General features: G+C 57.3%; 1 protein-coding gene and 1 long non-coding RNA gene across 2 annotated transcripts; one reads left to right on the plus strand and one right to left on the minus strand.

The window, feature by feature from the left end:
• Positions 1-848: 848 nt before the first annotated feature.
• LOC121074644 lies at positions 849-16787 on the plus strand. The gene is made up of 3 exons (XR_005822455.1): positions 849-1015; positions 15081-15252; positions 15630-16787. It is a non-coding gene; the product is annotated as an uncharacterized LOC121074644 (long non-coding RNA).
• Positions 16788-24676: 7889 nt separating this feature from the next.
• Positions 24677-26855, minus strand: FAM43A (family with sequence similarity 43 member A). The gene has a single exon (XM_040567002.1). The coding sequence runs from the start codon at positions 26619-26621 to the stop codon at positions 25530-25532; it is 1092 nt and encodes a 363-aa protein (XP_040422936.1). The 5' UTR covers positions 26622-26855; the 3' UTR covers positions 24677-25529.
• Between the last annotated feature and the right edge of the window lie 429 nt (positions 26856-27284).

A 27284-nucleotide genomic window follows, 5' to 3' on the forward strand; every position in this document is an offset into this window, starting at 1 on the left:
TTGGGAAGGCTTCTTGCCACCACGGCGCCCCTCGGGGCAGGGCGCAGGCAGCACTCTCTGCTCGCGTGGCTCCGGCTGGGCGAGCAGCATCTCTGGGGATGAACCTCCCCAGGAGCCCCTGAGCAGCCGTCACCAGAGCGGGCAGACCAAGGTGAGAGGCACACAGCAACTAATTTCTTCTCTACAAATTACCAAATTGCAGGCTTGCTTTTTAATTGCATGCCCTTTGAGGGAGGCTGCGGCGTGGCTGGGTTCACTGGAGAGCCAAAATACCCCGGCTGGTCTGGGAGGCTGGGGAATGGTGAGCTCCCAAGCCAGGCTCACACGCAGGTTCACAGCTTGTTCCACACCCCAAAATCCCACACCAGCCCCTCCACCTCCACTGGCAGAGCCCAGACCAGAAGCAGAAGGGATGGGACATGTCAGGCTTGCTCCCCATCCCTTGTCCTGTCCGAGGCACTGCCAGCAGTGTGCCACATCTGCTGCCATCACACCAAGCTTGCGCAGGGACTGACTCAGGGGTAAGAAGGGGGAAGGAAATAAGGAAATAGGAAGGTGCCCAGGGGAAGGGCAGCATCCCAGAGCACAGGGTGCTGCTTCCTGGCCGCAGCCCCACGCCCCAGAAAGCTGCGGTGACAAAGGCCGGTAGGTGTGAGAGGCACCAAATGGGTTCACAGGGGCGTGATGGAGGGCTGATCTGGCTGGCACAGGGGCTTCTCACACAGCTGCACGCTAGCAGCTGCCCTGGGCAACACTAACCCATAACATAACACACCTGTGTGTTGCTCTCACTGTTTTTTTTTATTGGCCATCCACAGGTTTTGCTCACCCCAGCTGGTGCTGGCCAGGCTATTTAGGTGATGAAGGGCCAATCCTCTGCTTGGGGGCTGTGCCTTCTCTTCATTACCTCACCTTATGTTGGGCTGTGGTTGGGACTTGGTCTTGGCCATCCCCAGGTGCATGTGGCACCCATCCTCAGCAGCACCCGAGAGCTGCATTGCTGGGAGAGGCGCAGGTAATGGGGGTGAGGGAGTCAGCAACCTCCTGGGCTGGCCAGGGGCAAAGGCTCTGGGGGAACAGCAGGGGGACTCTGGGGCTGGGCAGCAGTGTTGGCAGGGCAGACGGAGCTTTCTGCATTCCCAAGATGAGGAAGGGAGGTCTGGGCCTTCCATGCACAGACCCTGAGGCTGGACTGTGCTGGTTCTTATGTGTTTATAACAAACTGGCCCTGCCTCATGTTTTAGGGAGGTGCTCAAGAGCTGGGGTGGCAGTGGGACCCCCGGTCAGCCTTTGATCCACTTGGCTGTGGGAAAATCTGCTAGAGGTTTTGATGCAGCTTTTGGTGAATGTCCTGTGTTAGCCTCCAGGTGCTGTTTAGCCTCTCTCCCCAGTGATGGAGGGCTTGTGTCCCCACCCTGTGTGTCTGTGCTCTACAAGTGTGCCTGCAACACCTTCCCTGCACACCATTCCTGTTGAAGGCTTGTCTTGTTGGCAAGGCAGCTTTCTTCTGGACTCCCCACTCCCCCGTCTTTCTGTGCAGTGTTGGAAGTGGTTGCCAGAGAAGTGGCTGTGGGGATCTCCAAAACCTAAGTGGCTTGTTCCGGTGTTTGTGACAGTCCTGCCAAGAACAGGAGGTTGGACCAGATTCCTCCAGAAACTCTTTGCAACCTGTATTTCTTACTATTCTCCAGAACAGCTTTATTGGTGCTCAGACCGTTGTAGTGCAGGACAGCCCAGTTTTGAGGACTCAGAGGCTTTTATCAGCTGTGCTCCCTGTGTCACATCCTTAGCCATCGCTTCCCTGTACCAAATCTTTCCTCCTTTGCATCACCTGTGCCCTCAGGTCCCAACCTGCCCTTGTGCTCTGAGTGTTTTAAGGTGCTGAGGCCATCCCCTGGGTGACTCAGGTGACTGGCACTAGCAGCACGTGCTCCTTGCTGTTTATGGCACTGTCAACCTGTGTCATCTGCTTGTCTTACGAGGGAAGATTTTTCTAGTCACTTAGTTAATTGGTTAAAACATTAAATTATGCAACACTAGGAACTGATCCCTAGGAGCTGCTTGGAACAGCCAAATGGCATCTCTAATTCTCTCTTGTGCTCCAGATTTGGTCAGAGCATCTGTTTGCATGCAGCGTCCTTGCTCAGGATGTCAGGTGACATTAAAAACCTTGAGGAAAGGGGATTACAAGGCATCAGCCCGCTTGTCAGGCAGGACTGTAGTGTTTAAAAGAAAAAAAGCCTAGGAACAGCAGCTGTCTCACAAATCTCTCTCAAGGAGCATGCTTTCTGGCAGGGTATAATGTGTCTGGACACCATCTTGTAGCTTGGTGGCTTGGATGTTTGGCTGTGGGGGGGAAATTGGTGGCACCTGGGCACCCTTACCCTGTCTTGCCCTGAGCTGCAGTCCTAGGGCCTCTCCAAAAATCATTGACAATCAGTTGAAAAATACAAGTGGTTGAAAGAGCAAGTTCCCTGTGGGTGCAAGCACTGCTTGCTGCTCCCACTAGTTCCTGGCTGAGCCTCCCTGTCCCATGGGAGGGTTGGGGGAGTGCAAGTGACCTGAGCACTGGCTGCCCCTTGCTTGCTCAGCACCTGGGGGCAGCTCTGGGGAAGGAGCGGGATGTCTGGATAAGTCTGCTGATGTACCAGGTTTTTTCTAGCCCCCAGTGGTTACAGGACTGTGCTGGGTGTGGGGCAGGTGGAGGCAGGATGGCGTGTTGAGCTCTGCAGCAAGCAGAGAGTTCGGTCTCTGTGCAAGGCATTTTGCTCACGTCCTCGGGGACGCCTCTCAAACTCCGTTCTCAGCCCAAAAGCTTTCCAAGCAGATTGGATCAGGAGAGGGCTGTTGGAGGGGTCACAGCGCACGCAGCACGGGGGCCTCTGGCAATCAGTCCTCAGATGAGAAAAACCCCTCGTGAGCGCTCTTGCGGTACAGTTTGTCTCTCCTCCCTGTCAGCTCCAGTGCTCAGTGGAATAAACTACACAAGGATGGCCCCAATCTCGATGTAACGTGATAAATTATGTAATGCCATGTCACAATTATGTATTTATGAAAGAGAAGTAGGGCAGGGAGCTGCCAGAGGAAGCTCCAGCTCTCGGGGTGAGCAACACCCACGGCCTTGCTGCTGACTGAGCTGTGATTGCCTCGGGTCACCTCTGTGCATCCCTGATGCCTGAGTTCACTGCGGTTTGCAGGAGTGTTGAGGGCTCATCTTTTTCTTAGGGGCAGTGGGAAAGCTAGCAAAGGGAGCTGGCAGGTGGTTTCTGCAGGCAGTGTTGGCTGCTGGGCAGGAGCGCTGGCTCGGGGGGCAAATGCAGCCATGGCACGGCATGGGCTGGTTCAGGTGCAGATCTGCACGGCTCAGCTCCAGCAAGGCTTTTTGAGACATTAGTTTTAGGAAAGTCATTTAGCGGGGCCCCATGCTGGGCCAGTTCAGGCTTTCTGGATCCTCCAGCCCCTGCATCTGCGAAGCCTCTCTGCAGATTCTTTAACAATGCTCGGAGCGCTTCTGTCCCATCGCTCTCACTGTGCCAGAAGTGTAAATGCACCACGATCTCTGCAAGGACTGTGAGCGGCGTGCAAAAGAGGAGCAGAGGCTGAACCAAATTGGCTGGTTTAGGCAATTCAGAGCCTGCAGGAGTAGTCGGGGAAGCCTGCATTTCATCTCTGCTGCTTCCCCAAACGGAAATGGAAATAACAGGAGGGGGAGGAAGGGGAGGTGAAAAAGTGAGAGACAGAAGGAGAGGGTGAGAGATCTGGTACAACATGAACAGCGTTGTCAGAGCAAGCTGAAGCTTTTAGAGCAAAACAATGCCTGGCAGCAGTGCAGAAGTAGAAATGGCTGTAGATTTACTGTTCTATTGCAAAGTAAATGATTCAAATATTTTTCTTTTCCCTTCCCTACTCTAAGGGCAAGGACTGAGCTCTGGCTGACAAGGGGCTGGCAGGGAGGTTGTGCTGCTGCAGGTGGGTGCTGCAGGGCTGCAGGTTGCGGGTAGCAGCAGGTGCTGGGGTCCCTGCAGGCAGTGCCGTCCCACACTGCTTCAGGATGGGCTCTGGGGCAAGCACTGCAGGAAGTGCATTGCACAAAACAGAGGCACCTGGGGCAGAAACCAATACCTGCACTGGGAGGAACTGGGGAACTGGTTTTCTTTTTCCCAGCAGCACTGGGTTGTGCATACATGCATGGGGCTGGAGGAGCAGGGCTGAGCACGGTGTGCTTGCACACATCACGTACCCACCCACAGCCCTCTGCACAGCTCGGGGGGAGAAAATCCTGCTGAAGCCCACCAGGCATTGAGGGGAATTGCCCAGACCCCAGCAGACAGGACCTGTTCCCATCCCACAGAGGCGCACCAGGCTGCTTACATGTGAGTGCTTGTAATGCTAGTGGAAGAGATCGCTCATGCAATGGGCTATTCCAGGTCAAGTCCTGAGAGCATTTATTCAGGGTGGAAGAGCCTGAGCAGTGCCGCTCCTTTTCCATCTCCTCCAAAAGCTATCAAAGTCCTCCAGGTAAAGCAGTGAAGTCAGGACATGGCAGCTCTAATGTAAAACTACAGCAGGAGGAGAGAGCTGCTTTAAAAAGCGAACTTTGCAAGGTCGTCTCTGAGCAACATGAAGGAGCAGCAGAGGTCTTGAGCACTTTTCTTCTGCAGTTCAGCTTGAAAAGGCTGCTTCTTGCCCTTCCTTTATGGGGAAGAAAGCACATGATGACAGGTCCCTGGAGCTTTTATTTTGAAGCTGAATGCTTAGAGTGAGTGCATGAAGACAGCAAAAGCATTTTCCTTCAGGCAATACAAATCAAATAAATGGAGACACAGCACTGCAGTTCTGTGCAACACAAAATGCACTTGTCTCAGCATCCTAAATGCGTCAGTCATGGGAGGTGCTTGGGGCGGGTGCTGTCAGAGCCCTTCTGCCCCAAATGTTTCCTGCATGCTTGGGCTGGGGTTTTTGTTGTGGTGTAACTTTGTGCTGCGGTTCTTACAGCGGAGATTTTGTGCCTCCTTAAAGAGGGGGGAGGGAAGCTCTTAGTGGTGTTCAGTTATACTATACAGAGCAAACTGCAGAGAGGTTTAATTGACTCACGACACTATCTGTAAAGCTGGGAGGTGTTCACATGTGCCTTTCCCTGCCCTTGTGGGAGGGGGACTGCACTGGGCACCCTACCACCCCCAGTGCCATCACACCCCGAGCCCAGGGGTAGTGCTGTCCTGGTGGGCTGGCTTGTAGGCTGCCCTCAGCACTGGGAGAGGGGGTGGCTGTGGTAGCCCCCAGGAGCCCAGCGAGCAGCCGTCGGGACCATCAGTGCCGATAACTCGAGTTTGCCATGCTAACATCTGCTGAATGAGTGATCCTGAGTGCAGACTGCATTGTAAGCAACACTAAAGGCAAAAAATGAACCAGTGGATTTTTGTGACAGCTACAGAGCTCTTATCCTCTCGTTAATGGGGTTTTACAGCTGTTATGTAAGTGAGCTGTCTCCCTGGAAATAAAATGTTTTCCTTACAAACAGCACTCGAAGTGTTGTGGGCTATTTAACAGGGGAGGCTTGTTTCTAATTAAAGCCATAGCTCCCTTTGCTGGTGTGGTTTGTGCCTGGACCACCTGCCACAGACTGGGGTGGGCCAGTGGGTGCCGTGGTCCTGGGTGCAGGGACGGGGAGCTCAGCCCCATCTGGTCCTGGTGCTGTGAGCAGAGGGGTGCGTGGCGCTGGCTCGCCCTGCTGCCTTCCCCAGCCCTCTGGCCAGGAGCTGGCGCTTTGTTTACCCACATCACAAACGGTGCAGGGAAGAGGCTTTTATTTAAAGCCACTGGAAATGAGAGGGTGATGAAACAAGGCTCAATGGTGTTGGCATAATACCAGCAAAAAAAAAAAAAGCTTAATCTCACCATGATGAGCCTGCTACATCTCCCTATCTGATTTACAGGGTCAGTGCAGGCTGTGAAACAACCAGCAGTGCTTCTCATCTCCTTGACCAGCTCCTGCCACAGCACCTGGAGCTCCTGCCAGTGCCTGTGAATCAGCTCCTGGCTCTCCTGGCCCATCTGGTTTTGCTGGAAGTGCCTGACCCCTGCCTGGCCCCACGCAGGGCAAGGATGTGACTGTCCCACTGGTGGCTGTTACAGTGCCTCTGTGCCTGGTGCTGACTCCTGGTGCAAAGCAAGGAGCAGTGTGGTCCAGGATGGTGCTGAGCTCCCTGTTCAGCATCTGGCCAGGTCCTACAAGCCCACCTTAGTGCCTTGGGAGCGGGCGCTGTGGGTTTTTTGAGCCACTCGCTTCCGTGATGCATCTCCCTCAAGCTGGGTTGGACCGAGGCCAGGCGAGCTCTTATCTTCCTCAGCACTGAAAGCTGTGCAGGCTCATGCCTGCTGCTGTCTGAGGGACTGCTCTCCGTTTCAAAAGAAATCAAGCCATCTTTGTTTCCAAGTCTTTCTTAATCAACTTTTCCAACTCTCCTTCTGGCATTAATCTCTGCTTGGCTGTTTGGGCTGGAGCATGCAGGGACCCTGGCTGGGCTGAGCCTGGGTACAGCCCGGCTCTTTGAGCTCCTCTGCAGAGGACCCCGTGGGGCTGAAGGTTTCCCATGTACGTGAGCTTGCCAAGCTGTTGCAGAGGGCCTGGGGTCTCTCCAACAGGATAGGACCCCCCATGCCCTGTCCTGTAGCAGGATACCTTGATATACCTTGATCCTTCTGGTCTTGTTGAGATGCAGCTTGGCTCCCTGCTCAGCCCCGTGCTTGAGAGGCCAGGTGTCACAGAGAAGGGTCCTGCCCTGGTGGTGAAGAGTTAAACGGTGGTTGGCATCCCGTCGTGCTGTCATTTGTCAGCCCAGACACATGGAGCCAGTGGAGAAAAACAGGCAGGGTAATTTCCTGATTTAAATGAATTTCAGAGACCACCACAGGAAGGAACCTGGGACATGTCCAAAGGATAACCAGGCCATGGAAAAACACCAGGCAGGGGAAGGGGCTGGGGGAATTGGGACTTGAATTTTCCTGTGTCATTGCAGAGGTGGTGCCACCATGGCATTTTCCAGTTACGTGTCCGGTTTAAGGAATTTAGGACACTTCCAATGTCAGACTGTTGAAGAATCAGCTATTTCTAAGGGGAAACTTTCCTGTGAGCCCCACACAGCTGGCATTTCATTTTATTTACTGAATTGCTTATTGTACCTGTATCCTGAGTATAAATCATTAGAGCTCTTTGCTGCCGCCTTTCATGTCCTTAAATGAGATGCTGTATTTAGGCCAGGCTTCGTTCAAATGCTCTGCATTCCCACAGCAGCCCCAGCGACCAGTCTGCCCAGTTTGTCCTCCTGATCTCAGCGAAGCCCGGGGGTATCTCCCAGCTTCCCAGGAGGGCTTTGCTCCGTGCTGAGCCTGGCAGGAGCACGCATCTTGAGGAGGCAGCGCCCTGTGCAGGAGATGGTTCATGCTAACAGCAATCCCCAGGGCCTCTGCAGTGCTGCGGAGAGGTGTCAGGAAGGGGCTGTGCATGGCGTTTTCTCAATGAGCTCTGAGAAAGCCCTGTGCTGCTCTGCAGCCAGGGCAGGGCCTTGCAGTGAGCACTGGGCTCTGCTGTGGGTCAGGCAGGTGATGAGCTCTCCCTGGGAACCAGCTCTGCTTTCGGTAGGACTGCTGTTTAAGATACAGCAAACTGGGGTAGTTCCTTCTGAAAATGTGTCCCTTGGAGGCTAGAAAGACAAGGTATCACCTCTGACTCAGAAAGTCTCAGTGCCACAAATCCTCAATGGCTGTTAGCATGTGCTGTTAAACTGCCCCTCTTCTTGCTCCTTTCTTTGGGAGCCTGCTGTGGGCCACAGCTGGAGCTGGGATGCTGGGTGAGATGGCATCCTGAGCAAGATGCCAGCAAGCAGCTGCTCCCATCTGCGTATTCATTTCCTTAAGTCATTCGCTCTTTCTCCCAGCAGGTTCCCAGGGTCCCAAGCCAAGGGGGCTCCCCAGGGTGCTGAGGGCCTCACAAAGAGGCGAGGACACAGTGCCTCACCTATCAGCAAGTGTCCTGTCACTATTGTTAGCAGAGGCCAAGCAATGACCCTGCCACAAACTTGGTGACGGAGCAAGGTGAGAGAGAAATGGCAGCTAGGGGGTGAAGATATTCCCCAAAAATGGGAGTGGGTCTGAACCTAGAAAGCGGAAATGAAGCCAAACCAGGGCACGGAGACTAGAGGGCTGGGGTTAGGAATGTGCTGCTTTGTTCCCTGGGGCTTCAGGGATATTAGTTAAAAAGAAGTGTCAAAGCATTGAGCAGAGAGATGTGAAGGCATGTCCCATTTGGTTTCACTCCAGGGACTAGGACTTGCCCAACAGCAAGCCTCTCAGTCATTAAATTCAGTTGAACAGGAAGGCTTTCTGCAAGAGCTCAGCACCAGCACAGACTGGATTGCAGAGGATGTATCTGCAGAAAACACAGGCTGAAGGAAAAGTGCTAATTGACCAGTACCGAGTGAATTTATCATCCTGTTTGAGATGCAGCAGTTAATAAAATAAAAGCCTTGTAGACAGTATGGAGCTTATTATTTCAAGCTATCATCAACCTTAATTTAAAATTCTCATTCCAAGAATGTCTGAGTGAACACTTGTGCTACATTAAAAGCTGAGTAAGCCAGGCTTTTTTATAAATTCTCTCGCTATTTCCCTGTCTCTCATGATGTAATTGTATGGTTATTACTTAAATAGCTTCATAATCAATTGCTTTTTTAGGGCTTGAAATTCATACGGAGCTTAGCACTGTGGTAAAGGATTCAATTTGCTGGCCAGGGCTTGGATTTTGTTTAAAGAAGTGGTGAAGTGCATGTGAGGATCCTTCAGCATGAAGACCCAGCAGCTGTGGGGAGCTGTGTGCCTCATGCCTGCTGTGCCAGGGGCCTCCCGGGTGTGCTGGTGTGACTTTTTGGGACAGGGCCTGCAGTTGTACCCAGCTGTGGGGTCCCACCACTGTGGTGCAGAGGCAGGAGAGTGCCCCTGGGCTCCCGGCCCTGCTGCAGGACTCTCAGAGCGGCCTCTGGCAGCGTGAGGACCCGGCTGGGCCTGCGGGCGTTCCTCCTGCTGCGCGTGGTGCGAGCCCGCACTTGCGAAGCGTGGAAACGGGTGTTTGTAGGCTCTCACACACAGTCCGTATGCATGAGTTTGCTTTTCATGTTAGCGTCACGCTGCAGTCTCTGTGTTTCTGCCCAAGTCCTGCTTTCATATGGAGGATTCCACCTTTCATGTGGAAATCTTCCAGCCCCTCTAAGTGTGTGTTCACCCCTGGCGGGGTTCCTGGGTCTGGAGTGTTTCTCAGAGGTCTGGGCCTTTAGCTGGAGGAATCCAGCATCCTCTGCTGACCTGGGGAGCCTGAGGTGACTGCCTGAACACTGGGAACTCTGTACTGATCCACATCAAAGTGCTTGGCTGCCTTTCCCCCTCTCCTTATGGCTTCACACAGAGATAAAACCCATGAGAGACCGGAGAGCAGGTTCCCATGGCTGTTGCAGGGCTAACAGCAGTGATCCATCGCCTGCTGGGGGTCGCTCCCTGCCATCGCTGCCACTGCTGGGGCTCCTCCTGTGCCTGTTTGAGAGGGGGAGCAGAGGCCAGGAGCAGAGAAGGTGTGGGGCTTGTGGCAGCACCACGCACAGGATGGGATATGAGAGCCCTTGTGCTCGGCCAGAAGGGTGCTGAAACAGAGTTGTGTGGGTGTGTAGTTGCTTGGCTGGATGGGATCTTCCTTCTGCTGAAGTAAAACATTAATTTGCTTTGTTGCCTTTGCAACACCTGTGTGCTTCAGGTGGTGTATATCCCAGCGAAGTTAAATAGCAAGCTGAAGTGCCTGCAAGGCTGCTGCTGTAGGAATAAATATTTGTAGAAGTAACAGGGAATCTGAGAGCCAGCCCTGCTCCAAGGTGGGCAGCGAGCCCTGGGAAGGGACAGGTTGTTCCTGCCCTTCAGGGTGCGTTCGGAAAGGCTGTGTCAGTGGCACCGGCTGGGCTAACGGAGCCTGGGGAGGGCGAGCATCCCGTGCCCAGGGTCCTCCTCTGTTACAGCCACCCCCAGGGCAGATACATGGCATGAACCAGGGAGCTCGGTTTGTTCCCACACTGCAAACGAACACGTCGGAGCACAGGAACTGGGAAGGGAGACAGGCAGCAAGGCTCTTCTCATGGTTCCTCAGAGACGAGAAGGGCAGATACTTGCAATAACTTGCAATGTTGAGCTTAAGGGCAGCTTCGGTGCCTTGAAAGTGAATGAAGTAATTTGCGGTACCCAGTGCCTGCAAATACAGTTCTGTGCAACCAGAAGGGAAGAGTCATTAATGACACTGAGAAACCACTTGAGGAAAATCTGTGTGGATTGATCTGCTGTTGTAAACAAGATCTATTCTGCTGTCCCTTAGCAAGAGGACATATTTGTGACAGACTCCTACTTAGTGTGTATTAAAGATCCCACTGAAACCTCAAGATTTATTTATGAAAACACTCCTGGGGCACTGACTGAGCTCTGTGCAATTTCATTCAGGCTTTTCAGTGGGTAGAGCTCGAATTAAGCATGCAACTGCCCACAGAAAGCCATTACTTTTATTGCTCTCCTGATGAAACGGTGCAGAAGCCCTGGCAGAGGTGCAGAGGGCTGCATATCAAATCCACCAGCGTCTAGACAGAAAATAAATATGGTGCCAGGGGAGACGTGGCAGGGCGAGCCTTCGCGGTGTGGATGCCGTTGGGGGGTGGCCGAGACCTCGGGGTCCCAGTGGAGGCTGTATCATGGGGACTTCCCTCTGGCCTGGCTGCGGCACCATGGGGGCTTAGAGCAATTTAAACGTTTACCTGCCTTAAGCTTTTAAGTCCTCTTTGATGGTCTCAAGCAGTCATCTGCTGAGGAGCTTAGGGTGTTATAAGTAACCTTATGTCCATTGGGGAAGCTCAAGGCATGGTGTCCTGGAGTGTTTAAAGGGATTTGTGCTGGGCAGCACTGCAGGAGGGAAGGCTGGTGCAGGCTCCCCCACCGTGGCACCCCTGGCACAGCACTACTTCACCTTGTTGTGATGGCCAGAGTGCCTGTGGGGTGTGTGGAGGACCCCAAGAAGAGAAAGAGACCACCAGGAGCGAGGATGCTGCTGGAGGTGTGGGTGCAGTGGTGCCTACAGGCACCCTGGCTGTGGCAAGGATGCGTGCCAGCCCTGTCTGGCCCAGTGCTGCCTGTGGCTGTGGCAGTGACCATGTTAGTGCTGGGGCCCCACTGCCAGGCAATGGTTAAGTGCCTGCTGGGAAGCAGCCAGGGCTGGGGCTGAGCTCTCTGACCAGTCAGGCTTGTGCACAGCGAGGTCTGTGCATCGATTGCCCATGCTGGAAGCAAGCAGGTCTCTGCAGCGAGTTTCGCAGAAAGCAGCCCACTTCGCAGCAAGCGTTTAACCAAGCAGCCCAGGCAGCAGCACCCCTGGCTCAGCTGCAGAGCCAGGAGGGCTTGCAGGGGGGCTTCACGGCTCACTGGCAGTAATGCGCACAGCTGAGAAGTTCACAGCCTGCTCCTGAGGCTGATGATGGCTGGAAAAGGCACGGCTCCTCCCCAGGGTGTGCTCCTGCCCGATGACCCCGTGCTTCACTGCAAGGGGGATGTTTTGCCCACTGGTACTCCTGCAGCCCTGGCCACTGGAGAGGGACATCTCCTGCTCTAGGTGCAGACAGCACTTCTCTGCAAAGGTTTTAGCTCCCAAATTTGGTTTGATTAATAGGCTTAGCAAAATGCTGCAGTCCTTGTGAGGGTTTTCTGGGGCTTACAAAAGCACAGTAGCATGGCAGTGCAGCAGGAGGGGGAGAAGCAGGATCATGACCTCCTCTTACTGCAGACCTCCCCGCTCCCCCATGACAGTGTGGGTGCAGCCAGGAGGTGAGCGTGTCCCCAGCACTGCTCTCTGACCTCGCTGGGGACCTCCAATCCAGTGCAGTGAGCTCCCCACTCCACTGCTGCCTGATTCCCTCTGCTGCCGTATGTCTGCTAGACCACGCTGAGGCTGCCTTGGCTCTAATAGCACCTCTCTGCCCTCTGGCACTAATTAAACACCCTGGGAAGAAGCCCTCCCTGTAATTAGAGGCAGCCACCTGCACTGGATTCCCTTACCTCCCTGTAGGAAAGGGAGCCATGGCTGGAGTCAGCTCTGGAACAGCAGCAGCACATCCCTGGCTGTGGTGCAGTGAGCTGGCTCCAAAATCCCACTTGGGATGGCAAAGGCGCCAGTGTATTAATGGACTTGGCTCCATCTTTAGCCCTTGGGCTGCGTGTTGTTAGCATTTCTTTTTAAGAGTAGGGCTGCGTTTTAAAGGAAATCTAATTTTACATTGTCTGAGCATCTTGGACAGAAGTAGAAAGGCCCCGGACGGCAGCGATGCACCAGCTGCTAGCAGGACTATTTCGGTTAGCAGGGAGGCAGAGCTGGGGGCTGGGGCCGAGCCGCTATTTTGGTGCAGAGGGGCCGGGGCTGCGTGGTGGGCATGGAGGCAGTGGTCCTGGTACCTGCAGCCTCGGGAGCACAGGGCACATCTGCTGGAGAGGATCTGTTCCCTGCTTGCCCCTGTGCATTGCTCCCTGCCCGTGCCCTGGTCAGGCTTGTGTCCTGTCCTGGCCATTTTCTTTTTGCTTGTGCCTCTGGCTGCATGTGGCTGGGGACACCAGCCTTCCCCAAACCTGTCCTGTGGGCATGGGAGCCCTGTCTGATGGAGGGGAGCCACCCTGGCTGGTCGGTAATTAGTTGTAATGATAGGAGCAGTGGACCAGAGAGCTAAAGAGCCCTTTTAAGGCTCCCGGCCAATTCTGGTGCTGCTTGGACGCACGTCTCCCTGCTGCCACGTGCCGGCCTGCACGCACCTTCGTGCCCAAGTGTCTGGGACCCTGGGGGCAGCCTGCAAGGGCCGGAGGCATGGAGCAGAGCAAGGAATGGAGGTCAAAGTGTCGTGTGCCTGCCTGAGGGAGGTGGCCGTGACACCAGAGGGGTGATCCTGGCTTCAGGAGTGAGCAGAGCTGTGGACAAGTGCCATCAAGCATGTCGGGAGCCTGTGCTACCATGGGGGACATGGGGACAGCTGTCTGTGGGTCACGGTCCCTTTTCTTGCCCCAGTGAGGCTGGGACTGGTGCTGGGGTGCAGGGAGGACCATGTTTCACCAGCTGCTGCTGCTTTTCATGCGATGCCCAGCATGAGATCTGAGTGTCCGGCGCACAGCCCCTTGCCTGGCCAGCAGCTGCAGGTGGGGAGCCGCTCTTGCCGGCCCAGATTTCCTGGCTGCTTGGCAGGATCAGAAGACTCCTGGCAAAAGCACAGAGGAGAAATCCCATCAGTGTGCTGGAAGTCAAAAACATTAATTAAACCCGCGGTATCACTGATAGTTATCTCAGGGGAGGGGCAGAGGGTGAGAAAAGGCTCTGGGGAAGGAAACCTGGTGGAAGATCTGCTGGGAGGAGGATCTGCTTCCTCACCCTTAAAACCAGGGCTGGTTACTTCCCTGTCCCTGCTCACTGAAACACATCCAAACCCTGTGCTGTGCCCGGTGAGCACAATCGGTGCTGGAGCAGCAGAACTGGGGTGCTCATGTGGCACAAAGCAGCAGGGGCAGGTGGTGCGAGCGCTCCTCCCCGCTCTCATTGACTGGGCTTCCTCCATTTGCATTGCAATGAAGTGATATTTTGCTGCCTAAATATCCCTGGAAGTTGATACATCAGGGATTTATCAACACTAAAGGTATTTGCATACCCTTCATGAGGAGGGAAATTGCTGTTGCAGGGATTAAGTAGGGACAGACTTTGAGTGCTGGTGAGGGCATTGAAGGTTTCCAGTGAGGTGCTGGCCATTTATCAGAGCTGTTGTTGTGCCCAGGGCTGCCAGGGAGCAGCAAGATGGGGCTTGCTGCCAGGGTTGTTTTAAATACTCACTGGAGCTGTCCCTTTTAGCACTGGCTTCATTCTGCATACACGCTCCTCTGGACAGCTCTGTTCCTGTCCGTGCCCTGCTGTGGGATGAAGCAGTGAAAATCATGGCGTGTTCCACACGGGTCTGTGCCAAGCCACATCTGCTGCCCTGCATCCCTCCCAGACCTCACCAGAGACCAGCTGCCAGGGTGGGGGACGGACCTGTGTCTGGTTCAGGACCCGCTGCCCAGCTTTTGCCAAAACGCCTGCCAGCACCGCGGTGTTGCAAAGAGGAGCAGGGTGCCTGGGTGCCCCACGTCCCTGTGGCAGCCCTGCCACCCATGGGACGAGCCAGACGAGCAGGGTGAGGATGTGGGGGCTGCACCGCGCAGGGAGCAAACCTCAGGCTTGGGCACCCCTCGGCACCCAGCCAGGGGGAGCAGGCATGTGTTTTTGGGGGCACGGTGCTTCTGCCCCCTGCCCTGCACGGCACTGCCCACGTTCATCCCAATGTGTCTGGGAGCTGAGGGGCACCAAGAGGCTGTGCCCACCCCGGCGCAGGCCTGCAGGAGGACATCCTGCCTCATCCCACAGCACCCCTACATAACCCCATGTGCCTGGGACACCGCTGCTGGGGGGCCTCAGCTGCTGGTGACAGGCAGTTACCCAGGGCAGAAATTCCTCATGGGCACGCTGTGGATCGAGCAATTTTCTGCACAATTACTCCAGTTTATTCAGGGTGATAAACCAGTATTAGAGGAGGAGGAGATAGGGCATGGGAAAGATGTATCTTCTTTCTGAACTTATTTCCTGACATATAACAGAGCCTGGATGGTTTCCAATGGGGCTGGAAGAAGATGGGACCTGCAACACAGGGAATAAATCAGACCAGGAGTGAAATTCCTGCACTTGTTGCACTGAAGATGCACGTTGTGTCGTTTCAGACTTGTCACGTTTAGCACGTTTCTCTCTCCCTGTGTGCTTCATACAGGTAGCGGGGTGGGGGAAAAAAGCCCCCTGCAAAGGAAAAGGTGCTGGTGCAGGACTGTCCCTGCTGAGGAGGAGGGCAGGAACGATGAGCCTGTCCTGGGGGTGGCTGCTGGGGGTGCGGGTGCAGCATGAGCGGGGCAGGGGGTGGCTGTATCTCATGTTCTGTATCTCATGCTCTTCCTAGGGGAGAAGCCACCTGCCTAATTAAACAGCAGCAACAAGCTTTGCGTCGCCAGCCATGCCTGAGCACAATGTGAATTTCAGTGACACTTAGAAGAGGAAATGTGCTGCCTTCTGGGTCTCTCCACTAATATTTGGAAGCCTGATAGCTGTGTCTCGAGCCCAGGTGGTACAAGGTATAATTAGCGAAGCTGCTTGAATACCGTTGTTATAAAAGTGATGTTAAAATAATGGTGTGGAAGGGAAAGCTGGGGCTGTGTGTTTCTGGGGTGTGTGCGCTACACCAGGCACTGTGCCCAGTGTGCTGCAATGATACATTTGAGGCAGCCTCTGCTGGGGAAAATTAGCATCTTTGTGCTGTATACAAGGTACACACTGTTCTTCGGATGCAAGTTTGCAGTCACATTTAAAACCATCCAATGGAACATTTTCCAATTTTTATTTATCAACAAGTCTGTGCGTATTCCTGGAGAATGAAATATTTATCTATAGACTCACGCTTGCAGAATGTGAGAGTGCCGATGTATTATTTATTGCCGCTTCCCTCCCGTAGCTTATAAATAACTCATGGAGCCTGGTTTCAAGTCCAGCCCGTGGCTGGCTACCTACAGCAGCTCTCACTGCCACCACACAAAGCAGGTCTGGATATCTGCCCCATGCAGAGCATCCTCAGCACCCAGAGCCCTGCTGGGGAGAGGGATGGCACCGCAGGGTGGCACTGGCCTTGCAGTGGGACACTTGAGCACAAAGCCCCGCATGCAGCTCTTTGCAGCATGGCTTGTGGGGGTTGCAGTTCCCTGCCTGTAGGAGAAGGGACTGAGGAGCCGATGGGAAGGCGTTGGGTCTTGGGTGCACAGAGCGTGGGGGCTTTGCCATGCTGTAATCTAAATGCAGATGTCAGACAGTGAGAGCTGCTGTGTAAATAACATCCCCCGTGATATGAGATACGTCATTTGTAATGAAGCTATGAAAGCTGCAACTGAGCAAGACGTGCTGTCTGGGAAGAGAGGCATCAGATAAAGTGGCAACTCAATTAACAGGAGCAGGCTGGGGCGAGCGAGCCATGCCGCAGGGCTGGAATGCATTGCAAAAGCCAGGCTGCTCGCAGGCAGCTGGCACCCCGCACCCTCCTGGCCTCCAGGAGGCACCAGGGGCAGAGAAGTGGGGAGGAGGAAAGACCCCGAGCCTGCCAGGGGCTTGGTGGGTGTAGGCTGGGCACTCATGGACCACTTGTGCTGGCTGGGGACTCTGCTTTTGGAAGACACTTTGGGGAAACACCAGCTGGGTGTCAGACACAGCTTATAGCATGGCACATTTAACTCTAATGATCATGTAAATATATATGCATACTGTATATATAGTCCTTCTGCTGGGCTGGAATCACGCTTTTTTACGGTGTTCAGGATGGCCTCAGATAAAACAGTCACCAGGGAGCCGCTGCAGACAGACCGGCGCTGAGCGAGCCCCTGCTGGCTGCGGCAGGGCTGATGGTTACAGAGCTTGGGCTGCTCCTGCTGAGGCGCAGGCGTCAGTTTGGTGTCTGGTGCTGCCAGGTGGAGGAACAAGGGGGAAGCTCCCCCTCGGCAAGGACGGGCATGGCTGGGGAGCTCATGCATAGGGAACGCAGCAGCAGTAATGCAACTCATGGCCCTGGCTCTATGGGGTAGCGTGAGTCAGAGCAGGGAAGGGATTACTCAAGGCCTAAAAGAAATAGAAAGCAAAGTGTTAATATCTAAGAATTACGTTAAATGGCTTGATAAGCAAATTATCCTCCCCACGTTACCTGCTGACAGCAGCAGCATCCCTGTCTCCCCTGCAGAGAGATGCTGGCTGGAGCACCTTGCTCCATCCAGAAACGCTCCTGAGCAGTGCCTGGACTCAGTTTGTTCACGGACAAGTTGCCTGGGAAATGAGGTGCAGCCCCATGTAGCACCTCGCTGCTGCTGGGCCGGGGCAGTTTTGGGGAGGGCACTGCACGGATGTGCAGCACAGCATGTCTCAGCTGGACATGCGCTCCTTGGTTTGGTGCGGCGCGCACCAGTGGTTCTTTGGGGGCTCGCTGGCTCGTGACCACTTCACTTCGAAGCCAGGCTTCCTTGTGTACTTTTAGCAAAGTTCACACAATTCAGGTTTCTGGGCCAGGCACAATCTTTGATTCTGCGTTGCACTCAGCAGCTCTGCGAGGATGTAGCCTGTGGTTAAGTAAGGCGAGAGGCTGAAAGTGGTTCAATTTTGCAACAACAGCTGAGAACAAAGTACAGATTTTGCCATTTAAAACTGGGACAAAACAGGGCTGGAAGGCTTTTGTGGGTTAATTTTTTTCCCCCATTTTCTTTTTAACACCTAGTTGCCTCTTTTGAGCTGAATAAAATACCGTGTCCCTGACTGTTGACTCATGCCGGAACATTCCTATTCACATCCAAATGGCAAATCCAGGACAGGGCAGCAGCAGCCTGTGCCCACCAGGAACCCCTGATGTGCCCAGGCAGCACAAGGCACGTGGCCAGGCGTTCATCTTCAAGGAGATGAGGAGGCTCCTCTGTCCACTGCCAGGGTTTTCTTCTTATCTTTTTCTACATCGCAGGTCCGTGCCTGGGGTAGACGGGTTGCACCAAGGCAAGCAGTAAATCCAAATTGAGCGTGGGCTCACACGGGTCTGGAGCTGGCACAGGGACTTGTGCTCTCTTCTACCCCGGGCTGATGTGCAGACCATCTGTGCCTCATGTCCTCCAGTCCTAGAATCGTTCAGGTTGGAAAAGACCTCTAAGATCACCCAGCCCAACCTTTAACCTAGTACTGAAGTCCACCACCGCTATTCCATGCTACTAAGTTCTGCATCTACTGGTTTCTTGAAGAAACTCCAGGGATGGTGACTCAGCCACTTCCCTGGGCAGCCTATTGCAATGCCACCCAAACCTTTCAGTAAATAAATTTCTCTTAATATCCAACCTAAACCTCCCCTGGTGCAACTTGAGGCCATTTCTCCTTGTTTTATCACTTGGTGCTTGGGAGAAGAGCCCAATCCCCACCTCGCTATAGCCTGCTTTAAGGTGATTGTACAGCATGATAAGGTCTCCCCTGAGCCTCCTTTTCTCTAGGCTGAACAACCCCGGTTCCCTCAGCTGCTCCTCATAAGACCTGTTTTCTAGACCCCTCACCAATTCATCATCACTGCAACTGTTCTTGTGGCAACTCGGAGAACTGAGCTCTCCTGTGCTCTCCTTGCTTCACACATCTCTTGCCTTGCCCCTGGGCACCCTGGCTGGCCTCTGCAGATGCCATCGCCATGGAGGTGCTGGCTCCTCCCCAGGTGCTGTGCACCATCCAGCCCCTGGGCTGCATCCTCCACAGGACTGCGGGTGGCTTTTATGAGGAAAAGGCTGTGAAGGAGGCTGTGAAATGAGGATGGGTCACCAGCATTCCCACTGTCCTCCTGCTGACCTGTAGGTGCTGCCTATGTTGTGTGACAGCAGCCTCCATTTATGCCCTTAGCCTAGCAAAACCTGCTTTATAATTGGACCTCAAAGCTCTCAGCACATTGCCCCAGTGGGCAAATCGCCGCTTGCTGTTCCCTTGTGCAGCCCTGTCCTGCTTGCTTGTGTCCCAGGGGTAAGGCAAGTGTGACCACCGCCGTCCCAACCTCCACAGCTGCCTCCCTTACGGGCAGCATACGGTCCGTATAGCAGTCTGAACTTTATATCGCCCCAAAGCCTTCGCTTGCAAACACTCAGGGCAGAAGACGCTGCAAGCCTCATTGTGCAATTTTCAGTTGCAAGATGAAGAAAACAAGTTCTTCTTTTTAACAATTACCACACCGCTCTGTCAAGCCATTTCTCTGCCTCTGCGCTTCGGTTTCAGTTAGCAGCATTCCTCGGGGAGGGAGCGCACAACCTTGCTGCTGGTCACGGTGTTAGAGGCGGTGGCGAGAAGTTGCTTCAGTGCCGTAACGGCTGGAGGCAGCTGTGTCTGTCTCCCCTGATGCTGTTCCCTCTGGCTCTCGTGCTCCAGGGCCGGGGGCTGCGGGGTCCGTTGGAGGTCCCTGTGGGGTCCCATCCTGCAGCCAACACCGGGCTCTGCTCCGATCCCCCTGCATTTCCTTCGTTTGTTTTGCTGGAGCTGTCTGGGGGAAGCAGCGCGTTGTTGTGTCTTCGGCTCGGTGGCTATTTACAGCAGGAGAATGCCGTTGTGGGGGAGGACAATGAAAAGCGAAATGCCTAAAATTCCCTGTCTGTGATGGGGTGCCTGCAGCGTGGAGGTGAGCACGGGCTGGTGGCTGCCCTAGTACTGCTGCAGGCAGGGGCAGGTTGTGGAGGCACAGGATGAGGCCTCCCCGGGGAGCAGCAGCAGCACCTGCCACCTCCCCAGCACCCTGCGTAGCTCCTGGGTTGCTCGGGGAACCCAGATGAGCACCTGGGACATCTTAACTTGGTTTGAAGCTGGTATCAGAGGACTTTTTTTCCGCCGTCCCCCTGGTTGCTGATTCTGGAGCCGAGGTGTCGGGCAGAGCAGGAGGAAACCCAGCACCGGAGCGAGGGGCAGGGGAGCAGCGTGTCCCTGCGGCCGGGGGAACGGGCCGTAGCTGGCAGGGGAGGCGGGCGGCTGCGTTCGCATCTCGCGCTGTTGTTTCGGAATTGTTAGCAGGGAGATTGAAGATGTAATAATGATAATTAAGCTAAATCGCGATCTTCCTACAGGAGTTAGTGAATTATTTCTATCAACTTTCCATCCTAATTCCCTTAACCCTTTGCTGCCTAGAGGAGGAGGAGCCCTCGCAGACCTGGGCTGCCCACGCTGCATGCAGGCAGTCCTTGCTTTCCTCGACAGTGCTTGCTGAAGCAGCAGCAGTGTCAGCTCTTCCTCAGCACGAAACTGGGATGTGAGATACGGCACCTGAGGTGCTGCCAGGGACAGGGAGCCAGAGCAAGCAGGGAAACTGGAGGGCAGCATGCGTCCTGCCTGTGGGGCTGGGGGAGGCAGAGCCCAGCTGCAGGCAGCGCTGGCTGGAGAGGGCAGAGCGATGCGGAGCAGAGGCTGTGCCAGGGCTGGATTCAGGCAGCAGGAGGGCTCGCGGGTCCCTCTCGGCTCCTGAAGGTTCCCCTGCAGCCTGGAGGGAGCTGGAGCTGAGCTGCTCTGGGGCCTGACGAGGGGCTGGGACTGTGGCCTGCTCTGCTCCCCCTGTAGCCAGAGCTCCAGGCAAGCACGATGCCTCCTGTCCCCCAGGGCCGAGGTGTCCCTGCCACCGTGATGTTTGGAGCCGGGGTGAGCCCAGAGCTCAGCGCCGTGGGACTCAAGCCCCGCTCTGAGCACAGCACAGAGGATTGCTGTCCCCCAGCAGCAGCAGCTTCGGCACCATCACTCCCCAGGAGCGCTGTCAGCTGCATGTCACCGTGTAGCTTGCTCACGCATCCCAGCAGACTGCCTGCAACTCCACCGTGCCATGGGAAGAGCCACGACTCCTGTCCTCACGTCCCCTGGGACAGCAGGCAGCCCGCACCGGAGCGGGGACGTGACACGGAGCGTGTCACCCCTCTGTGTGGGGAGGTGGCAGGGCTGGCAGCAGGGGGCAGGACACCAGATATCCCCATTTCGGAGCAGGGAGCACAGGAGGAGCTGCACAACCCCATTGCTGGGGGCAGCTCCCCAGGGTAGAGCTGACATCACGGAGAGGTGAGGACACGTTGGGGCATGGGGACAGGTCCATGATGTGCCAGCACCGGGACAGGGCCGTGGGATGGAGCTGAAGGGCTGAGCACACAGAGCATCTCTCAGGTCAGGAAAAGCATTTTGCAGCCTTTCTCCTGCCCTCAGCAGCAGCACAGAGCACCATCCGGCTCGTGACCAGGGCCAGATCCTGGTGGGTGCTGGGCAGCGCAGCCCAGAGCCTCACAGCCCCTTGCAGTGGCTCAGCACCTCGCAGAGCTGCAGCGGCAGGCTGAGGGCAGGATGGGGCCCGTGCCCTTCCTTATGTAACCGTTTTCCTGGTGTTTTCGCAGCGCGCAGAGCTCCCACCGGCGAGGGGGATGTCATGTTTTTCCGAGCATGTAACTCGGATCTCCCGCTGGCTTGAAGCAACACCCAGCCCGCCCCCCCGCAGCTCGCCCACCTCGCGGGGCACGAACCAAGCTGCGGCCCCTTCCTGTCCCCCTGCGAGCCCAAGGTGTCACCTTCAAATGAACTGACCCGGCCTGGCCCCCGGCCCCACGCTGTCCCTGCCCTCGCATTCCTGTCCCCGAACATCATCCCCCCGGCAGGGCAGCGGGGCGGTGAGGGGCAGCGCTCTCACAGCACACAGGCTCAGCATCAGCCAGGGGCTGGGGCTGCCTTGCGAATGCTGGGCTTCGTCCTGGCTCCAGGAGAATCATCAGGAGAGGCAGGTTTTTCCACATCGACGGCTGGGTTAGGGGTTTTTTCCCCACTAAGTAATGGTGGGTTTGGTGTAATGGTCGAGAATTAGGCAATGGGCAGTGCTGGTGGCTTGGGGATGAGTGAGAGCAGGGGCAGGTCAGATGCTGTGCTCCAGCACAGCGCTGTGTGGGAAATCCTGCCTCCTTCCCGCTGCTCCTGGGGCCTCAAGGTGTGAGCTGAGGGTGGCTCGCAGCTGGAGCTGGGCTTGGTGCAGGGTGCTGATGGTGTGCTGCAGAAGACATTAGGTTTTCACCGCTGGCCTGGGGACGTGCAGCCGGACATTGCACCTGGGAGCCCAAAGCAGCCCCGCCGGCAGCAATTCCTGCGGCATCGCCGCTGGCCAGGCACACGGGGTGTTTCCTGGACAGGTGTGACATTGAACTGAAAGGCACCAATGCTGAGCCTGAAGCAGTACCAGAGTCTGTGCTATAAGTCACTTCGCCACCTGGCTCACGCCACCCGGCCGCTGGCTAGTTTTTCTGGTTGTAAATGATATTTTTTCCTGTCGGGGATGAGGAAGGCCTAAGGACTGGAGAAAGGGCATGCTAAGGGCAGAGAAAAGCAAGAGGCTGCACGTGGGATCCTGCAAACACTTGCACGTTTGTGCAGCTCTCCTCAGCTCCATCCCTACGTGCAGGAGCAAGACACCAGCAAACACACGGAGTCCACAAGTGGCACTGGCAGCAAGTGCTCTTTTTCCCTTAATCTCTTGGTGTTCTGCCTGGGAGAACGGCGTGCTCTGATTAGCCATAACGCATTTGGCAAAGCTCAGGCCTCTGGTGAGGGTGACTTGCCAAAGCACCGGCCCAGCGCGCCACCTCCTAGCCGGCAGCTGCCCCCTGTGTCACACACACCACACCTTTCCAGTGTGCCCGTCCAGCAGGACCATGGCCTTTCCTGCTGTTGTACCTGCTGCGGGTGCTGGCTGGCCAGCTCATCGCGCTGTCTGCGAGGCCAGGGCTGTGCGGAGCTCGGTGCTAAACCCCCCTGGGCTGCCCGACAGGCAGGGCACGGCTTGCCGTCCCCTGGCTGCTGTGCCCGTGGGCAGGGGGGTGATTTATGCCAGCAAGGCTGGACTGGTAGTTTGGCAAACCTCTATTCCAACACTGGACTTCTCCCCGCACGGCCCAAACGTACCGGCAGAGCATTTAGGCTGCTTTTTCTCTCCTTTGCGGGGATGTCCTTGGGAAATGGGTGCTGGGCCGGGGTGGCTGGCTCCTGGGGAGCAGAGCTGCCGAGGCTGCCATGCTTTCTCGCAGCCCACACGCTGCAGCTGCGTCAGGGGCTGATTCACCCTCGCCAGCTGCGGAGCTGAGCTAGCGCTGACGGAGGGAGCCTGATCCGCAGGGGAATGCAAGGCTCCGCCGGGAGCGGGGAGCGGCCTCGGCAGGCGGCAGGGGCTGCGTGTCCCGCGGAGCCCTTCCCAAAGCCCTGCGCCCGGAGCACGGGCGTTCTCCCAGGGCTGCCTCCTGCCAGCAGGCTCTGCAGCCCAGCAAGACGCTGCTTGTCTCAAAGGGAAACCATCGGCAGCTTCACCTGGACCTAGTACAGAGAGGGTCTCTCTCCTCACCCGAGGGAGATGCTCCTTCAGACTTGCTGCGCAGAAAATATAATGACCTTTTTCTTGTTCTCACATGCACTTGTTGGGGTTTGCAGGCCCGTGCTTGCTGCTAGGGCAGGGCAGTTGAGCGCACACGGATAGCCTTGCACGCTAGCTCTGTGTGAGCTTTTTCAATGGTTCCAGTGCAAAAATATCACAAAGGGATTTGGACTCTACATTTGCAGCTAATAAGCTGTGCTGGCCTCTTCCTCCCAAGGAAACTGCACGGTAGCCCGGCTAATGGCTCCGAGGGGAAATGCTTCAGGCCCTGCTTGCAACTCTCGCTGCTCGGGGAATTCTGCTTGCGGCGATGGCATGCGATAAAATCGCTTCCTTACTTTTGCAGACATGATGGCTCTCCTGGAGAAGGGAAAGGCATTGACTGAGCTAATGCCATTAACCGCCTCTAAGCACACATGGAGGATGTAAAAGCAAACACCGCCGGGTCACTCAGCGGCTGGCGCGAGCTCGGAACAGCCCGTGACACTCCGGGCTTGCCCGGCTCTGCTCGCACCGCTGCGCTTGAGTGACCTGCTCCCTGCGCTCCGCGACACACGGGCTGTGACAGCGGGGTCACGCACCACTTCCAGCACCCTGAAGGTCCCCCCTGAAGGGCGAGTAGCTCAGAATGGGGGAAAGCAGTGCAGGACTTTCCCTGCTGCATTTCACCCCCACCACCTCCAAAAGGTGCTCGGCCCTCTCCCCGGGATCTCCGTCTGCGCGGGCAGCCCCGCCGTGCCTCCCTCCTTACACTGACTCACAGTGAGGCGATTGTACAAGCTCCTCGCTGGTGCGGCGGCAGATTTTGCAATGTTTTAATGAGGTATTTACAGCTTTGGCGGCTGGCTCCTTGCACAAGGAGTCCGGGCTGGCCCCGGCAGCTGACGGACTCAGGAATGGCTGGGCCATGGGGTAACATTCCTGCACCTTGCCTGATTGCAGCACGGGGGAAAATATGGAGACATCAGAAATGCCAGATTAATTATCCCTTAATTGATACCTCCACTTGGGGACAAATGAAACCGGAACATCCCTACTGCCCTGCGAGCCTGCCACTTGCAAACAGATTGAGAGCTAAAAATACCACGGCAGTCCTGTGGCTAATCAACTTCACTGCTTACCCCAGCTGAGGTTATGAAATTGGCTCGGGCTGGCAGCGCAAGCAGTGAGGGTCCAGCGGTGGCTGCGTGCTGCAGCACCCAGCTGCAAACCTCACGGCAGCCCCAGAGTGCATGGCCGGGCCAGGGGCTGCTTACCCACGCACCATCACCCCGCTCACCAGTCCCGTCCCACTCCCACCTACTGGAGCACCCAGCATCGTCCCTGCCCTGCCGCAGCGGCGAGCCCAGCAGGGCAAAGCCCAGGTGCTGCGGTTGAAGGCAGCCCCGGTGATTATAATAATTAGCAGTGATAGAAGAGCTACGATCCAGCAGCAGACACGAGGCCTCGCGCACGTTCCCGTCCTTGTTGGTAGGGGCAATCCCGTCCCCGTGTCTCAGAAAAGACCTTAAGCACCCTGTACAACGTGTCTCGAGGGAGCTAACCCCCCCACACTCCTTCCAGGAACGCACACAAAATCGCCACAGTGACCCCGGTTCTTTTAAATTATCGTCATCTTTATTTTCTTCACGTATGTGCAAACAGAGGAGATCGCGATGGTGGTGTTCTTAAAAATAACCCAATGTATTTGCATACATTTCCCTATGTACAGGTGAACAGCCACAAGTAGAGTTTTCTTTTGCACAGCAAAAGATCTAGAGCATTGAGAACGGGGACAGGACCGGGGCCCAAAAAAAAAAGGGTCTAAATTAAAAATAATAATAAAAAAAAAAAAAAATTCACAACAGTGCAAACCTCTCGGACACGACAGCACGATGGAGTGACTTTAATGTAGAAAACGGCGGCCCCCGCCCCCCCCCCCCCTCGGATGTGAGATTTCTGACTGTAAACAAGGCGCAACACCTCCCTCCCTCCCTCCCTCCCTCCCCGGGGAAAGCTATTCCAGGAATTTGGCAGATCTTCAAGGGCTGAGCCGGAGGTAAACAGCCCGCAGCCACCTCCCGTCCTCGGGCCGCGGCAGCCCCCGGTCCCCGGTCCCGGGACGCGGCGGCGCCGCAGGGACCCGGTGCGCTCCCGGAGGGGACCCGGGGGGACGCGGGGGGACCCGGTGCGCTCCCGGAGGGGCCCCGGAGGGGATCCGGAGTGGCCACCCGAGGGGGGGCCGCGCGGTGCCGCCGGAGGGGTCCCGGTGCTCCCCGGTGAAGCCACGGGCTCCGGCAGGGGGACACCGTGCGCTGGCTGCGGAGGGGACCCGCTGCTCCCGGGGGGGCTCGGGGGCACCCCGGCGGCGGCCCGGCGGAGCCCCGCACTCCCGGCAGGGGCCGTGCGCTGCCGGGGGGGCCGCCGGTGCCCCGGGCCGAGCCGTGCGCCCCCGGCGCCGCCGTGCGCTCAGCCGGTCTCCGGGTCGCCGGGGGGCGACTGCTCGGCGCCGTTGCAGGCCGGGGCGGCGCCGTCGGGGCCGTTGCTCTCCAGGGAGGACTCGCTGCCCGTGCTCTCCCCGGAGAGCAGCCGCCGGACGCGGAGGTCGGCGCGCAGCGAGCGCAGGTCGTTGCCCAGGCTGAGCTCGCCCAGGTCGCGCAGGAGCTGGCCCAGCTCCGGGGCCTCGCCGCGGCCGGCGCCGGAGCGCAGCAGCTCGCCCTCGGGCTCGCCCAGCGCCTCCAGGATGTCCTCGCAGTCCTCGCAGTGCATGGCCCGCTCCTCCTGCTCCTCGCCCAGCAGGTCCTCGGTGATGGAGCCCAGCTTGGGCGCGCTGCGGCTCCGCTCCACCGGCGGCTTGTAGCAGCACTGCCCGTTGAGCAGCTTGCGCAGCGGCACCAGCGGGATGCTCTGCTCGCCCACCAGCTGCTGCTGCTGGTGCCGCGCGTCGTCCCGCTTCTTCAGGCGGCGGAACTCAGCCAGCGCTGTGGCCGAGGTCTGGTAGAGCAGCAGGGCCATGGCCTTCGCCTTCTCGGGCTTGGAGACCAGCACGGCGTGGCAGCGCAGCATCACCGCCTTGTGCTTCAGCTCGTGGCGGTAGATCCAGGCGAAGACGCGCGGCAGGCGCGGGTCGGCCACGCAGTAGGTGACGCGGTGCAGCAGGTAGAGGTGGCCGGGCCGTCGCAGCCCCTTGTCCTCGGCGTGGGCCATGCGGATGCCCTGCGCGCTGATGGTCAGCTTCATCTTGGTGCCCTGCCGGCCGGCCTCGCTCTTGCTCCAGATCTTGCAGACGGCCAGGTCGGTGCAGCCCTCGCCCTTGGACTGGATGGTGGTGGCGTTGCCCAGGTAGAGCACGGTGTACGTGGGATCCTCGCTGGTCACGCGGAATTTCCGCCGCTTGGAGCGGAACATGCTGCCCACGCGGTGCAGGGCGCTCTCGGGGCACGCTCGAGCCAGCGAGGTGAGCGCCGAGTAGTGCACGCTCACCGCGTAGCCCTTGGCCTTGCCCTGCCGCCTCGCCTCGCCGGCGCCCAGCTCCACCTTGCTCCGCTTCCAGGGCAGCATCGCCCCGCCGAGCCTCGGCTACGCGCCGCGCCGACGGCTCGGGCCGAGGGGGCTCATGCCACGGCGGGGGCGGCCGGGCTGCCCGCCCGCCTCACATCCTCGCGGGACCGCGGCCGGAGATATAGGGCGGGCGCCGGCGCTCCGCGGGCGCGGAGAGGGGAGGCCCCGCGCACCGAGGGCGGAGCGCCCGCTGCCCGCGGCCCGCGGAGCCGCCGCCGCCGCCGCCGCTCCGCTCCGCTCTGCGCCGCCGCCGCTGCTCTGCGGCCCCGGCCCCGGCCCCGCCACCGCCACCGAGGGGCGGGCAGGGGGCGGTGTCAGCCCCGCCGCGCCGCCCCGCAGCGCCCCGGCCCCGCCGCCGGGCGCCCCCCCCGGGCGCCGCGCCCCGAGCACCGGGCAGCGGGCAGCGCGGAGCCGCGGGGCACCGGGGGGCTGCGGCGAGGGGAGCCCCCCCCCCGCCCCCCGGTGCAGCAGGGAGACCAGAAGCTTCCTGCAGCTTTCTGGTACGGGTGCTCGGGCACGTTCCCCTAAAGGAGAGCTTCAGAAAGGCGGCCCCCGGCTGCTCGCCGCAGCTTCCCGCAGCGGTGTCCTGCCCTCTGGGGAGCGAGTCCCGAGCTGCTTTCTCGGGGTCCCCGGACGCTTTCTGGGGCGTCCAGAAGTGCTCGA

The sequence above is a fragment of the Cygnus olor genome, chromosome 9 (genome assembly GCF_009769625.2).
Source record: "Cygnus olor isolate bCygOlo1 chromosome 9, bCygOlo1.pri.v2, whole genome shotgun sequence".
Taxonomy (NCBI): domain Eukaryota; kingdom Metazoa; phylum Chordata; class Aves; order Anseriformes; family Anatidae; genus Cygnus; species Cygnus olor.